Raw genomic sequence first — 16,919 nt, forward strand, 5'->3', positions numbered from 1 at the left:
AAACGTGTATCAATATACACAAATACAAGTGAATTTAACACTACTTACCATTAATGCGACTTTTGCTGCTGTGGTTTTGTACAGTGATTTGTTTGTTGTCAGTTAAAATCCATTTTGTCAGTGATGCAATTTATAAAATGAGACAAAACGCAGGAAATCGTTCCACAAACGTTAGTTCGTCTTTCCATGTCATTTTCTACCGATTTATGAATAAGAACAGAAAATTACCGTTTCACATCGCCCAATGGAATTTGAACTTGCTTTGCCAGATCACGATTGGTTGGTGTATATACATGACAAACGGGCATTGGTGAATTGTGTAATACTTTAAAATATATAATATATAGATTTGTAATTAAATCAACACATTAGCTCTGATTATGGATGAAAAAAAAAAATATTGGTTTACCTTTTTCCCGCGAGGCCACACGCTCTCTGAAAGGACCATATTTGGCTCGAGAGCCGTTTCCGAACAGTGGAAAATCAGCTGTCAATCAAAACGCACGCGACCTATAGCAACGCGTTATGGCAACGCCTCAACAGAAATTGTCCGACTTTTGAGCCGTTCGTTACTATTGTATACATTGTCATGTTATAACAATCACATTTATTTCGTTTTATTGACCACGATATTATCCTTGATATTTGTCTGAGAGGGGCACTTTTGATTCATTTTGAAAAAGGGCAGGGGCTCGAGCACCCAAAGCCCCCCCCTCTGCACGTGCCTGTTGAAGAATGTTTGTAACAAAGCAGATAGAGCAACCATTGACTAGGCTACCATAGTATTTTTTCCCTACTATGGTAGTCAATGGTTGCTCTACTGCTGTGAATTTTGTCTTAAAGTAGATGTCTTCAGTTAAATTTCTTCTCTACCACATCATATTCAGGCTCAGGGTGTGCTGGCTGACTCATTCGCCATTGAACATTAGGCCAGCAGTGAGCAAATTTACCTTCCTGATTTGCATGTAGATGAGGATAACGGCACGCTGAAGTTTGTCTTATCAATATGCTTTACATTCAAGTTTTATTGTAGACCAGACTCTCTGAACATGGTTTTGCATGGGCTTTGTACTCTGTATTAGCATTTTCAATGGCTCTCATATTATTCTCCACCAACCAGTGAAGAGTCATTCGATTTGAAATTAGATAAAGACAGTCGAAAGGAGAGCGTGAATATAAGCCAGTCACAGAAAAAGGAGCGACGTTTTTCTCTGAAAATCTTGCTGTGTTACTGTCCTACTTAGATCAGTCCAAAGAGCATTTCACAGGGAAGGAAGACAACTCTTTAGGACAACATGAAGCTCACAGTCAGTTACTGGTTCTGGTTTGGAAACTTGCTTATCCTGCTGACGTGCTTGATATTGAGATCACAGGCTGGAGTGGTGGAAGACTTCTCCCGTGTCGAGCGCTGTAAGGACTTTCTTTTCATGGGCACTCCACCACGAGGTTTCCTCAGTACTTCCCAAAAAATGATCTGCCAGCGGTTTGTGGACGAGCCTCGCTTCATCACCCTCTACAACCCCCAACAACACATCCCCATCTATTCAGCGTACATCTTCAAGAAATCAGATGGGGAGAAACGGGTAGACGTTCCCTGGATGTTTGAACCACAGGTGAGTTTGTGCTAAGAAGAACATAGTCAGTAACCTCAACACTATGAACACTTGTGAGCACATCAACTTTTACATTGTTCCAAAAAATAAATAAATGTCAGTTTCAAATAAATGCTGTTCTTTGGACTTTCCATGTTTCATGTAATAAATGAAAATATTAAGCCGCACAATTGTTTTCAACAATTCAGCTTTGATCACAGGAATAAATTACATTTTAAAGACTATTAAAATAAAATGCAGTGTGTATGGTCCTGGTAAACCCATGTTATGGGAACAAAATGTCCCCACAAAGATGGCAATATCCAAAATCCTTGTCCTTGTGGGGACATCTTTGGGTCACCATGAGGAAATCCGCTTATAAATCCTACAAAATTATGTTTTTGGAAAATGTAAAAATGCAGAATGTTTTCTGTAATGGCTAGGTTTAGGTGATAGAATCTACACTTTGTACAGTATAAAACAATCATTATGTCTATGGAAAGTCCCCATAAAACATGAAAACCCAGCATTTTTGCATTCTCTTGCAAAGGTTCCCCCAAGAAAGTTTGCGTTCCCTCTCAAAGAACTCGAGGAAATGCGAAACTTTTGCGAAAGAACGCGAAAGCATCGAAATATATATTTCCCTTCCATCTCATATCATATCACCATGTCCCTTTAGGAGCTCAATATGAATGTGATCTGGGTATTCGTTTACAGTAATCATTACATTTGGCAAAGGGGTTTGGTCTTCTTTCTCTTCATGCCTCTGGGTCTCTAAATCTAGAATCGTTAGAGACTGCGGTCTAGTGTGTCCACCTCCCATGCCAGTTTGAGTCCCGCTCGAAGCGGGTCAAGTAGGACGGGAGGGGTTACATATGTTAGCCTCATCTTCATCTCCTGCGTTTCTTATTTTCCACAGCTGGCGACTGATAAAGGAAGCAGTAACATGGAACCCTTCCCCCAGTCCTCCTTCATGCACAAAAACTTTGAAGACACGCAAGCTGTGTTAGAAGACTACGCCGACGTGGTCCAATATGAACGTGGCCAACTGAACCCAGACGAGCATCAGGCCAACCCGCAGGACAAGGCCGCCACCTACACCTTGACCAATGTGGTTCCCCTGATAAGGGAGTTCAGTTTTGGTCCCTGGAAAGCTCAGGTAGACGTTATCCGCAAACGCCTCAACAACTATTGCCACGGAAAGGCTCATCTCATCACCGGGGTCACAACATCAGGTAATATGATTCGACGTGATAACCAAGATCGCATCGCCATCCCAGAGTTCGTGTGGACGGCCTATTGCTGCACAGATTACGATCACAACGCTCCCTACTCAGAGCGCTACAAGTTCCCGGCGTTTGGTGCCTATGGTCTCAATGATCGTGTGAACAACCACATAGTGGAGGTCCCCATCAAGAATCTGGAGAAGTTTCTCAAGGGCAAACTGGAGGTGGACAAGAACTTCCAGATGTTTTACAACGACTGTGTGTCAGACTTGTAAGGAGTCATTGAATGAAGGCCCCAAGTTAAATCACTACATAATATTATCCAGGGTTTCTGCAGGTTTTATGAAGGTAAATTTAAGACTTATTTTAGGATCAAGTAAAGAATATTTAAGGGATAAATGGAAGGGAACACAATACATTAATATGTTCTCTAAATGTAACTGTCTAGGGAAAAACACAATGAGCTGTATTTGAAACAGATATCCATTACTTTTTAATTAATTTTACTTCAATATGGAAATAACTTTTACTGTACCTTCTGATCACACTGCAAAAAAAGTAATGTTTTTATTTCCAGTACAAATATCTAAAGATTCCTAAATCAAGATGCATTTACTTCAAAATGACATAAAATATGAACTCATGTTTTCTGTTAAATTTATAAAAATGAAGTTTATGACTAAAACAAGAACAAATATCTGCCAATGGGATCAGAAAAATCAAATGTTTTGACAGATTTTTTCTTGTTTTAAGCATAAACTCACTTCATTTGGTTCAATTTTTCAAGACTGCATTTTATATTTGCATCTCAAGTATCATCTCTTCATCAAAAATACTGAGGAAGATATTCATTTTTTCATCTTTATGAATTGAATTTATGAATTTAAGACTCTCTGCTCTGATTTAAGGCCTTAATTTGTGTAAAAACCTGCAGAAACCCTGTTATATACACACATTACAACATTAAAATATTATGATGATGATATACTTATCTATTCCTTGGGGACAAAGTAGTTCAAACTGCTTTTTTAAAATATTAACAATACTACATGCTAAACATTTAAGCAAGGCAACTGAGCCTCATTTATGTTTTGATCTGTTTCTTTTAAAGCTGTATGTTAGTATGTTTTATTACATGCTTTATACCCTAACTGTGAAACGAAGTCACATTTTGGAAAAATTAATAAGAATAAATGACTAAATGTAAGGAAAACAGCAAGTGTTTAAAACTGTCTCAGCTGATGTGAGAAAAAATATTGAAATAAAATGTAGTGTCACATATGGTTCATTTATCAGTTCGTTGTCATGGTTTGATATTCAAATCATTTTGAGGTACATGTTAATGCTAGAAAAAGAAATTATCATGGAAGTCAACTGCATTTTCATTTAGTTATTTTATTCATGTGTTGAAGTGAAACAAATGACAATATGACATCTATAAAAATCCTCACAAACAGGTTACAACAGACAATGGGAATTTTATTTAAAAGTATAAAATAAAACAAGAAACAGTCACTTAGCACTGAGGCAGGCAAAGATTATAGAAAGAACACTGATCCATAGAATCAACTGGTTTCCATGAAACCCAACCTTGCATTTGCAAAGAGGTTTTATCTAAGGGACAGCCGGAGTAGTGAGGGTCCATAACAAGGAGATAACTCCCCTGTTTACCGGTGCACACACCCAAGATCCCCTTAGAGGAATTGTCCCTGTCTCCTCCCATCATAACAGGTGACCCACGGGTAAGAAAGTGCTTATGAAGATCCTCTACGGCTTGATCGAGCTCCTTTCCGTACCGCACATGCACTATACGACAGGGGACATCATAAAGCTGGTCAAGAACAAGACTTGCCTCAAATGTCCCTATCCACTCCCTGGAACCCAGGAATGAATATGGTTTGTCCCCTATTTCCACCAAAGTTTGTTGTATTTCAGAAAGACTAGGTGGGTGTCTGCGGCTCACACTCTGAGGTTGATTAAGACACAACCATGAAGACATGGTCTGAATAGTCCTGTATCCGCAACCCCAGCCTCTGTCATCCTTGCCATCACAGCCATAATGATAATAGAGACACTCTCCTGATATCACAGAGCATCTGTCACAGTCTGGAGACGGCTGAGGAAGTCCATCATGGGCGTTCTTTACTAATACATCCTTCCACGTTTCGTTGTTGGCAGTTATTTGTCCACAAACATGTCCACCCCAATCTATACACTCAGTTTTCGGACGTGTCCCTCTTTTCTCCGCCTCTTCCATGTCAGTACGTGTATATCAGCTACGATAGTCACCATTTATATACTAAATAAGACGAATGAACGTTACATGATGGCATCTCGTTACAAACGTCCATCTCCGATAGTCTTCCCTGTGATGCTTGAGCTCGGTCGTAAACAGTTCCGCCTCAAATTCGCGCTCTTCGCGAATCTTTTCTGTTTTATACACAATAAAGGGTAATATTAACATTAAATAAATAGCGTATATAAATAAAATACTGAGTATTGTAACAAAAAAGAAAAAAAAGAAAAAGAAAGTAGGCTACTGTTGCCGTTGTAAGCAAGACAGCCCTGACAGTGAATTAGATTTACGAAACTACAGTTTCATAACAACTACGAAACAATAACGTATGGAGCAGGGGTTTTCAAACTTTATGATGCCAAGGACCCCCAAATATGATGAACCTTTATGAGGGACCCCCTTCCTAAAATCCATCTATTTTTATGTAGGCTACGAAAAAACATTTAAACTGTTTGATAAATAGTAAGTGTGACATTATTAATTCATATTGTTTCTCAAATTAAATTGGCTATTAATGTTGAATGTATAAACCCGAAGAAGAACATTTTCAATTCAAAATTATTTGTATAAGCACCTTTCACAATAAATGTAAGCAGCACTGTGTTAAGAAAACTGTCTTACACTCCCAGTGAGTGAGATAAAGGGGAGTATGGTGAGAAAAACTCACTAGAAAGATACAAAGCAAACATATACAATTCTGGAATGTATACGGCAAGAAAGGAGAGAAACAGTTAGAAATGAAACCGTTAGAATATTCGGTAGACTTTATCCATTTTTGCTTTGTCTTTTATTCTCTGAAATTTTCTGGGGACCCCTTAGAATCTTCTGGAGGACCCATGGTCCCCGGACCCCAGTTTGAAAACCCCTGGTATAGAGTATGCTTTACCTTATGTTTAACGGATTTATTTATGACGAAGGCTTTGGTGGCCTTCACAAACGGCACAGGTAAACTTCAGATGAATAAAAAACTATTTGTCAAAGCAGTGAATCTTTTTGAACGATTCATTCATTTGTACGTGATTCGATTTTCTCTTGTGTGGTTGTTTTTGCATAGAAATACAAGTACAAGTTTATTTTATTATCATCCAGATTGTAAGTTTGCACAACTCACAACTCTGCTAAAACATTGTTTCTTCTGCTCTGGTAGTTCAACGGATCGCAGATATCTAGATATTATTTTTCTATTATAAGTCTTTGATGCACTCTATGACATTTAGCTATTATGTAGTTGCTGATAAATAATAACAAATAAATAAAAAGGTAAAAGGAAAAAGTTGTTTCCTGTTTGTACGTTTAACAAAAGGCTAGGCCTACTGATTGACATTTGTTCACATTTTCAGGTTTCTCTGAAGCAGAAGTCGTCATAAAAGTTGGGTAAACTATATCGGTCAATGAGAGACTACATTAAGTATTGTTTTTTGTGTTACCATTTGCTCAAATAGCAAAATCAAAAATCAACAAGTGTTTCCACAACTTTCAAAAGAGGAAAAAAATAGAGAGAGCTTGATGGCAGGCCGCAGGCATGAAAAACCCTCACAGCAGCGTTAACTAGTTTTGGTAACTAGTTTTTGTAATTTGATGAAGAGGTAATATAATACAGTATAGGCTATACATTTAAAAAAAAAAAAAAAAAAAAAAAAAATATTGAAAACTTTGCAGGATAGGCTATGATGGTCTGTGAAAAGGCAAGCATTTGGCGCGCTAACCGTCAGTCCATCAGCAGAGGGAGCCAGTGTTCCTGAAGTGGGTATACCTTTAGACCCATTCAAGTTTGGACGTGGTGGAGAGAACTGCAAATTTTGGCCAAGGCTATGAATAAGGTAAGCTATAGTTTATTAATTAATGAGAACGTTTGGCATTAAATGCCAACCTAGAGGTTGAGCTGCATCTGTTTTTGTTGTAATCCATCGTGATTGTTTATAGATCCTGTGTCTTGAATAATGTGGTGGAAAACAATGTATTTGACATCGTATCTGTTCCCCGTGTTGTGTGGTTTATCTTCATAATCTTTTGATTGGAGGTTACAGTCTTTTTGTTTCTCTCAGTCGTTTCCAAATGGACAGAAATAGAGTCATCCTCAACTGTCCATTTCCCATACACGTGAAGATAAACAAAACCCTTTTTCTAACCAAAGAAACAACACTGGCAGAAAGAGTATTATTAGGCATAGCTCTGTCAATAACGCTTCCAAAGCAGGAACAGACCCCAAAATATCTCTGGATAGACTGGATGCCATTGTCAAGGGAAAGAAAACAACCTGTATGAGTATAAACACATGGTGTGGTAAACACGGTTGTTTTTGACCTATTATGTAGGATTAGTCTTTGCATAATTCTGTATGAGGCACTGTATGCATGAGATTGCCCTTTGTTCATTTAATCATTTAATTAAATGACTTGTTTTACATAGAAATGAATCTAGAAGCTGTACAATTCAGCAATTAAATATTGGTCCAAAATGCCAGAAATTAAGGAAAAACCTGATACTTGAATAATACATCAATCATATAGTTTGCAGTAAGCATTTTCTGCTTGGAAAAGGATTGATATAAGATTCAAACCATTACTAAAACAAGGTCAAGACTTTGCAGGTAGATAGCATGCATGGAAACAGATCACAAGGTCAAAGGATAGACTACGATAAACAATGCATGATAAGAGAAATGTTAACGCTGGCCTGAAATTGAATGTTTTGACTTGAAATAGACTAAAGATGAACACTTAAGATCAGACACAAATCTGGAGATGGAAGACATTTCAAAACTAATTTGTATGTCAAGTCCCTGACGCAAAATACTGTGGTTAGGATGGAAAAAAATAAAACCCTGTACTTAAAGAGGTCAAACTGTTTGTGGGTGTGTAGTTATGATTCAAGCTGGACACAAGACTGTACGGATAACTGTAGGTGAGTGGAGGCTGGCAAAGTCATTGCATTCAACTTTTCTGAGATTTCATTGACATGTGTGTATGTTTTAAATGCTTAGCATGCAAATAGTCTAATGAAAAAGCATATAGAAATCACTCTTTTAAGTGTTGCCAAAACGTTTTTTTGAAACAGTTTGTTGCCAAAACCTTATAATCTCACAGGTTTATCATTTGTGCTGATGTGTATTAAGAACATTTATGTAATGTTATGTAAGACACTGGTTTCTCTAGCTTCGGCAGTTGTTTAAGTACTGCGGTCTTCATTCATGAAATGACCTCGGGATTTCTTTTTGTCCGTTGGCTGACTGTCGGTAATTCTCTGAATGGTTGAACTGTGGATTTGGCATGGTGACATGATCTGCTGTTGAAGGATGTGCAACAGCCAGAACAAGAATTACTTTACTATGTTAGTGGTAGTGCATTACACACAGGGCTATCAGCTAATTTTAAAATGTTCTTAACCTATGTTTATTGGTGTTGAAGGAAGTGCACGCTGTGTGATTTAATGCACAGTGTGTTTTTGACTAATGCTGAACTGGAAGCTTATTAAAAAAAAAAAAAAAAAAATTCAATGGCTGTTTGGCAATTGCTGGAGCAAAACGAACTTATAGCATTTTAATTGTAACCAGTTGTACAAATCACATGCATTGGGAGAGGTTGGAGATTGTTTGAAATTACAAGTGTAAAAGGTAACAAAGATTTTTATTTCTTTCTGCTGGAGAGAGCAAAGGCCAAAGCTAGAAATATCCCCATACGCTTTAGCCAGTAAAAGCTGGCCGTCTTATTCTTGTAAAGTGCAGATTTTATCAGTAGATGAAGCTCTTTCCAGTCTATTAAAATCCCCACACCTCCGAAAAAGCATGTGATATTTATAGCTGAAGATGAAGGGGTGGGTAGCAGGGTCCAGGGCGAGAGCAAGGGGTCTTCCTGAAACAATCCGTCAGGTTGTTTAGAGCAGCGGAGCCACCAGCAGGCTGTGTGTGGGAGAACGCTGCCAAATAAACTGCAGCTTTCCTCTTTTGGCCTGCAGACCCTTATCCTGAAACAAAGAAAGAGCGTTACATTTTTGTCTACCCCATCACGGCAATACATTAACATAACTATGCTTTTTGGAGTGATGCACTAAAGTTGGGATATAAAATGGAATGGTGTGTGTCTAATATATATACACATACTATATTGCCAAAAGTTTTGGGACGCCTGCCTTTTCATGCACATGAACTTTTATGACATCCATTCTTAATCCGTAGGGTTTAATATGGAGTTGGCCCACCCTTTGCAGCCATAGCAGCTTCAACTCTTCTGGGAAGGCTTTCCTCAGGTTTAGGAGTGTGTTTATGGGAATTTTTGCCCATTCTTCTAGAAGCGCATTTGTGAGGTCAGGCACTGATGTTGGACGAGAAGGCCTGGCTCTCAGTCTCCTCTCTAATTCATCCCAAAGCTGTTCTATCGGGTTGAGGTCAGGACTCTGTGCAGGCCAGTCAAGTTTCTCCACACCAAACTTGCTCATCCATGACTTTATGGATCTTTGCTTTGTGCACTGGTGCGCAGTCATGCTGGGACAGGAAGGAGTCGTCCCCAAACTGTTCCCACAAAGTTGGGAGCATGAAATTGTCCAAAATGTCTTGGTATGCTGAAGCATTAAGAGTTCCTTTCACTGGAACTAAGGGGCCAATCCCAACCCCTGTAAAACAACCCCACACCATAATCCCCCCTCCACCAAACTTTACACTTGTCACAATGCAGTCAGGCAAGTACACTGTTTTTGAGCTAATCTGAAGGCCAAACGAAGTTTGGAGGTCTGTAGCTATTGACAGAAAGTGGGTGACTTCTGTGCGCATCAGCATGCACTGACCGCACTCTGTGATTTTATGTGGCCTATCACTTCGTGGCTGAGTTGCTGTTGTTCCCAATCGCTTCCACTTTGTTATAACACCACTAACAGTTGAGCGTGGAATATTTAGTAGTGAGGAAATTTCACGAATGGACTTATTGCACAGGAGGCAACCGATCACAGCACCACGCTTGAGTTCTCTGAGCTCCTGAGAGCCACACATTCTTTCACAAAAGTTTGTAGAAGCGTCTGCATGACTAGTGCTTGATTTATACACCTGTGGACATGGAAGTGATTGAACGCCTGAATTCAATGATTTTGAGAGGTGTACCAATACTTTTGGTAATATAGTGTATATATGTATTGTCTGTGTGTGTCTGTGTGTCTGTCTGTGTCACTACTGTTAAGAAAATGGGTTTGTAAGACTTTGTTTTAAAAAATAATCTTATGCTCACCAAAGATTTGATTTAATCAAAAATGCAGTAAAAATGTGACTATTTAAAATTGTCTTCTATTTTAAAATGTAATGTAATGCTAGTTTGGTGCTCAAGAGTTATTATTATCAATGTTGTATTTTGTTGGGACCATTTTTTTTTCTTCTTAGGATTCTTTGATTAATAGAAAGTTCAAAAGAGCAGCATTTATTTGAAAATAAATCTTTCGTAGCATTATATATTTATTTATTGTCACCTGATCAAATTAATGCATCCTTGCTGAATAAAGGTATTAAACTATTTCCAAAAAGAGAGTGTGTGTGTCTGTGTGTGTACCTGGTATTCCCTACATTATGGGGAGCAAATGTCCCCACAAAGATAGTTTTTTTTTTTGGTCCACATGAGGAAAGCTTGGAAAGATGGGTAGCTTTAGGGGTAGGGTTAGTATAAGGGGATAAAAGATACAGTTTGTACAGTATAAGAATCATAACGCCTACGGGAAGTCCCCATAAAACATGGAAACCAGTGAGTTTGTGGGGGGGTTGTCAAACAATTTGTCTTGTAACAAACAAAACGGTATCCAATGAACTCACCATTATTCTGGATGCTTCTTGTTCAGAAACAATAACTTCCGACAGGCCACCTTAGTGGCTCCGACCTCCCCGTCCCCCATTCTTTCATGTGAGTTTCCTGTCTTGTGGCGCGCCACTGGACCTTAAACAAGGAGCCTGACCTGGCTCTCTTCCCATTCAGGAATCAAGACAGTGGACGCATAGTCATTCTCTATTTACTATGCAGATCTCCCTCTTATTCTCACACTCTCTCTCTCTCTTTCTCCCTTCATCTTTGCATTGCCAATTTATGGCTGTCTTTGTTTACTAGTAAAGGGGGGATGGGGTGTCCTTGGGTCTTCCTCCCACACATAACCCCCCTCTCTTTTTGAGCCATCCCAAAATCAATGGCAGGGTCCAAGCCTCGGAGTCACTATGCCGAGACTCTCCCACCCTCACCCCCTCCTCATCCATGACACATGTTCCGCAGCACGTACCTTGTCTCTCCCTGCTCACAGTTTGGCTCAGGCAGAGCAAACAGTAGTTTGATCAAACAAGACGGCAAGTGATTCTGAAAGATTCCTGGCTATGACAACAAACACAATGTCTGTAGACAATACAGAACTTGTCTATGTGTATCCAAACACTTTATTATTGTGACGTTAACTAAAATAGAGGAAATAATATACAGCGATATCCAAATAGTTTTTACAGTTTTGTGAACTGCAGAGCTATGACCGCAAACACAATGAAGGGTGTACTCACACTAGGCGATCTGAACCGTGCCCGGGCGCGTTTGACCCCCACAGTCTGGTTCAGTTAAATAGAGTGAGTGCTTTGCACTGTGCCCAGACGCGGCTCGTTTAGCCAGCCCTGTCCCGCTTGGAAGAGGTGGGCCAGAGCGCGGTTCAGTTGGATCTATCTATCTATCATTCGTGAACACTAAGCACTAGCGTTTTAAAGCAGATGCCTATCAGTACCGTCTTGGTTATTGGACACGCAGTCCACCCCTGACTGTTGATTCCGGACCCGCACCTGCATCGCAAAGACAACGTCAATATTATTCTAGCTGTTACATCAAATATTAGCGATTCACTTGTCGGGTACCCGCCCGCATACAGGACTCTGATTTGATGACCCCTGTCCACAGTCGAAAGCACCTACAATGGGCAAGCAAGTATGCGAACTGGACCTTGGATCAGTGGAAGATGGTCACCTGGTCCGATGAATCCTCTTTCTTTTACATCATGTAGATGGCTGTAAATGTGTTCGCCATTTACCATGGGAATGAAGGCACCAGGATGTAGGATTACAACAAGCCAGTGGAAGGAGTGTGATGGTCTTGGCAATGTTCTACTGGGAAACCCAGGGTCGTGTGGATGTAAATTTGACTCGTGCCACCTACCTAAACATTGTTGCAGAACAGGTACACCCCTTCACGACAACGGTGTTCCCTGGTGGCAGTGTCCTCTTTCAGCAGGGTAATGACCCTGCCACACTGCACAAATTGTTCAGGGATGGTTTGAGGAACATGATGAAGAGTTCAAGGTGTTGCCCTGGCTTCCAAATTCCCCATATCTCAATCCAATTGAGCCTTAGCAAGTTCGATCCAAGGGATACCACAGATTTTTTTTTTGTTGAGTCCATGACTCTGCTGGTTAGTGCTGTTTTGGCAGCACGTGGAGGACCAACAGCATACTGGTCATAATGTTTTGGCTCATCGCCATATAGAGTCATGGTCAGAATTATTGCCACTCTTGGTAAATATGTACAAAGAAGATTGTAAATATTAATCCGCATTGTTAATCCTTTTGGTCTTTAATAAAATAAAATAAAATAAAAACTCAAATCTTAAATTGAAAACGGTTGAAAAATCAGTTTTTCTCCAATACACATTGCCACAATTAATGGCACCCTTTTATATTTAATAATTTTTTGCAACCTTCATTGGGCAAGATAACAGCTCTCTGAGTAATCTCCTATAATGCCTGATGAGATTGGAGAACACCTGACAAGAGATCAGAGACCATTCCTCCATACGGATCCTCTCTCCAGATCATTCAAATCCCAAGGTCCACATTGGTGATGCTTCTCTTCAGTTCACCCCACTCGTCTTCTATCTATAGGGTTCAGGTCAGGGGACTGGGATGGCCATGGCAGAAGCTTCACTTTGTGCTCAGTGCTTGTGTTGATTTTGATGTTTGTTTTGGCCCATTGTCCTGATGGAAGATCCAACTATGGCCCATTATATTATTTTTAGCAGAGGCGGTCAAGTTTTTTATTTATTTTTATCTGTTGGTATTTGGTAGAATCCTTGATGCCATGTATCTGAACAAGATCCAAGGACCAAGGACCTCCGGCAGAAAAATAGGCCCACAACATTAAAGATCCAGTGCTATATTTAACCATGGGCATGGGATATTTACTCTTCTTTGCACCAACCCCATCTTTTGTGTTTGCTGCCAAAGAGCTCTTTTTTCAGTTTCATCTGACCATAGAACCCGGTCCCTTTTGAAGTTCCAGTAGTGTCTGGGGTTTATTTTTCTTGAAACCCTCCCAAACAGCATTTGTTGATGTAGGTGCTGTTTGATTAGTTTTTTACTTTAGGCTTTCTAACTCCAAGACTCAACTAATCTCTACAGTTCTCCAGCTGTGATCCTTGGAGAGTCTTCATCCGCTCAAACTGTGCATTAGGACAATATAGACACACGTCAGGTAGATTTGTAGCATCTTTAGTTGATTGGAACTTCTTAATTATTGCCCTGATGTTTGAAATGGGACATTTCAATGCTTTAGCTATTTTCTTACAGCTGCTCTATATTTTGTGAAGCTCAACAATCTTTTGCTGCACATCAGAACTATCTGCATGATTACCCTTACGAAAAATACGTTCATTTAAGTGTGCTATTAGTATACTAGCCTGGCTCCGCCCTCCTACGTACTTCCGCTCAATTTTCATTTTCCTTCAGTACTCCGTCTGGGACTGTGGTATATTCTCTGGTTTTCTCCGAACAAATTTTTACCGGTCCAATCAGCAAACAGAGGGAGTGGCTGAGAACGATGACGTTGATGTCGTGCGCTAGTTTGAGTTGTAGTTCAGTAATGGGGGCGGAGAAAAGATGCGAGCGAAGCCATTCGGTCCGTTGTGGCACCGCTGCCGAATATCCAGAAGTTAAAGCCGGAGCAAAAGCTGTTAAAGCTGAGTTCTGTTGGTGGCCATGATGTTGTGGCCCTCCTCCACACAGGGTTCGGGAAAAGTTTAATTTTCCAGCTCGCTCTGTTAGTGGTGAAGGAGTTGCTGAAGCCGTATTCGGATGGTAATTGTTTCTCATGGGGCCGGAAGGTATTGTCATTTTTTTACAGGGGCTAGTCAGTGATTTTATTGCCATCCGTCTCCCACCACCCGCGTAAAAATCCCCAGCCGAATTACCTCCTGTTTTAGACAAACACCAAGGTCGTGTGGTCATTTAATTGAGTTTTCAAGAATAAATCACTTGAAAATTCACTGTTTATATACTTTTTGACCCCTGCAGAGCACTGTATGGTTGCGCTTCGCTGTAATTTGGATGCATTTCTAGACTTGTATTTCTTTAAATGCTGGCAAGTATTTACAAGAGCAATATATTTCATCACCGCTCAAAAAATAAAAAGAAGAAAAGCACGTAAACATTTGAATTGGCCCGTTATTTACCGCAGCATTTATTCTTATCATACCAAGCATATGACATTTTATTTACAGTGTACAATCATGTTATGGACCACGTGAGCAGCGCGTTCCCGATCACAAAACTCTCCCCTCCACTGTGAATAAATCACAATCCGAATGATCAAGGTTTTATCACTGAGGTGGCTGCACATTTATTTTCACGGACTTCCATGTGAGAAACAGAGGCGAACGGCGCATGACATGCGTCATGACCAAACGTTAGCGATTGGTTATGGCAGATCTAGAGTGGCTCTGGGCAGATCCAATAGTTTTAAACTTCATCAGACTTCCCGCCTTCAAGGAAGTAAACGCTTGTCAATGGAGAGTGGCCAGACCCTCTGTACAAATGAAATGTATGAGAGTCTGGTAGGACCAGGCTATTAGTATACTTCTTTTAAACCAAAAAGAAGAATATACTTCCGATCTAGTCTACTTTTTATGTACTTCTCAGAAATATACTTCAAATTGACAGAAAAATGTACATTCCAAGTTTTCTTGACTTGTGATTGACAAAAATTTACATTTAAATGAGGCAATTTCACATGCTTCAGTAATTTATTTGCATTAAATTAATTAACACGATAATGTTGACAGCCCTAATATATATATATATACACCGATCAGGCATAACATTATGAGGTGAAGTGAATAACACAGATTATCTCTTCATCCTGGTACCTGTTAGTGGGTGGGATATATTAGGCAGCAAGTGAAAATTTTGTCCTCAAAGTTGATGTGTTAGAAGCAGGAAAAATGGGCAAGCGTAAGGATTTGAGCGAGTTTGACAAGGGCCAAATTGTGCTGGCTAGACGACTGGGTCAGAGCATCTCCAAAACTGCAGCTCTTGTGGGATGTTCCCGGTCTGCAGTGGTCAGTGTCTATCAAAAGTGGTCCAAGGAAGGAACAGTGGAGAACCGGCCACAGGGTCATGGATGGCCGAGGCTCATTGATGCACGTGTGGAGCGAAGGCTGGCCCGTGTGATGATCAAACAGACGAGCTACTGGAGCTCAAACTGCTGAAGAAGTTAATGCTGGTTCTGATAGAAAGGTGTCAGAATACACAGAGCATCTCAGTTTGTTGCGTATGGGGCGGCACAGCCGCAGACCAGTCAAGGTGCCCATGCTGACCCCTGTCCACCGCCGAAAGCTCCAACAGTGGCACGTGAGCATCAGAACTGGACCACGGAGCAATGGAAGAAGGGCCTGGTCTGATGAATAATATGTAAGAGAGAGAGAGAGAGAGAGAGATTGTTATGAACTGCAAACAGGCAAAGATGTCAGCAAAGACGTTTGGGGTAGTTGTATTTTGTTAACCAAAACATATTTTTGTATACATATACATCGTCATGCTCCACTACAGGAAGAGGAGAACAGTTCTGTAGTGTGAAGTGCAATTCCTCCTTGCCCCGCGAAGAGAGGGAAGTTTAGCCAACTTAGCTTGGCGATCCACACTCACTTGGGGAAGTCAATCACTCTCTAGGCAAAGAAAAGAAACACAGAGGTTAGTCACGCACCCGGTGAGAGTCCAGACTGCCCTCCTCTGTTCGTCCTGGCTGGAGCTTATAGGTGTGTTGGACATCGGCTGCGGCTGGATGCAACCGATCGGCGAGAGTAGCCGCGTGCAGGCGGGAGGAGCTGAAAACGGAGACGTGAAGTCGGACACTTTCTGCTTCCCGCAGTGACGCTCATGCTGTTTGCATACTTTATCACAGCTGAAGTTAAATAAATGCAATATTTGTCAAATACACACGTTTCAGATACCTTTTTACTGCCTCAAGTCGAACATATAGAGATATTTTCATATTGATTATCCTTAGAACTGAGCGAAGCTGGGCCTCAAATACTACTTGGAATATATACATTAACTGTTGCCACAACCTCTATCCTGCCCTATGACCCTTCCACAAACAGACCTGGTTGGAAGAGCATGCAAGATAAAAGTAAACAATTAAACTATGGAGACACTAAAAGGGAACTGCCAATTTTCTCAACATAAACATCATTTTAGCCAATTTTGGGCTGTAAGTAGTCTAGCAAAAAGACACAAAAAGACCCTCTAGAGATGTAAAGATAAACTTTATTGACTCCTGAGGATAAAATCAGGAGCTTTGAACTCAATACACTCTTTCTCTGTGTCTTCCCAGTGGCCTAATATGTTTTCCTGGATACACGCATATATTCCTGGATTACAGTTTTCTGTTCCAAATACTAAACACGCTTGAAGTTTAATATTTATCTCTGTCGGAGCCAATAGCCTCGTGGGCAGAGCTCCGTCATGTGGAACGGTTGTGCTTTGGGTGACGAGTTCCAGTCCCAGCTTGTGGACATTTCCTGATCCCGCTCCCACTACATGTCT

At 40.4% G+C, this 16,919-nt stretch overlaps 2 protein-coding genes across 2 annotated transcripts; one reads left to right on the forward strand and one right to left on the reverse strand.

The window, feature by feature from the left end:
* Positions 1–1,186: 1,186 nt before the first annotated feature.
* On the forward strand, positions 1,187–4,096 carry LOC307122814 (endonuclease domain-containing 1 protein). The gene is made up of 2 exons (XM_079811038.1): positions 1,187–1,613; positions 2,512–4,096. The coding sequence occupies exons 1-2, from the start codon at positions 1,296–1,298 to the stop codon at positions 3,091–3,093; spliced, it is 900 nt and encodes a 299-aa protein (XP_079667164.1). The 5' UTR covers positions 1,187–1,295; the 3' UTR covers positions 3,094–4,096.
* A 204-nt stretch (positions 4,097–4,300) lies between these two features.
* Positions 4,301–5,156, reverse strand: ufsp1 (UFM1-specific peptidase 1). The gene has a single exon (XM_079811040.1). The coding sequence runs from the start codon at positions 5,073–5,075 to the stop codon at positions 4,335–4,337; it is 741 nt and encodes a 246-aa protein (XP_079667166.1). The 5' UTR covers positions 5,076–5,156; the 3' UTR covers positions 4,301–4,334.
* Between the last annotated feature and the right edge of the window lie 11,763 nt (positions 5,157–16,919).

This window comes from Gobio gobio (genome assembly GCF_949357685.1).
Source record: "Gobio gobio genome assembly, chromosome: 2".
Lineage (NCBI taxonomy): Eukaryota > Metazoa > Chordata > Actinopteri > Cypriniformes > Gobionidae > Gobio > Gobio gobio.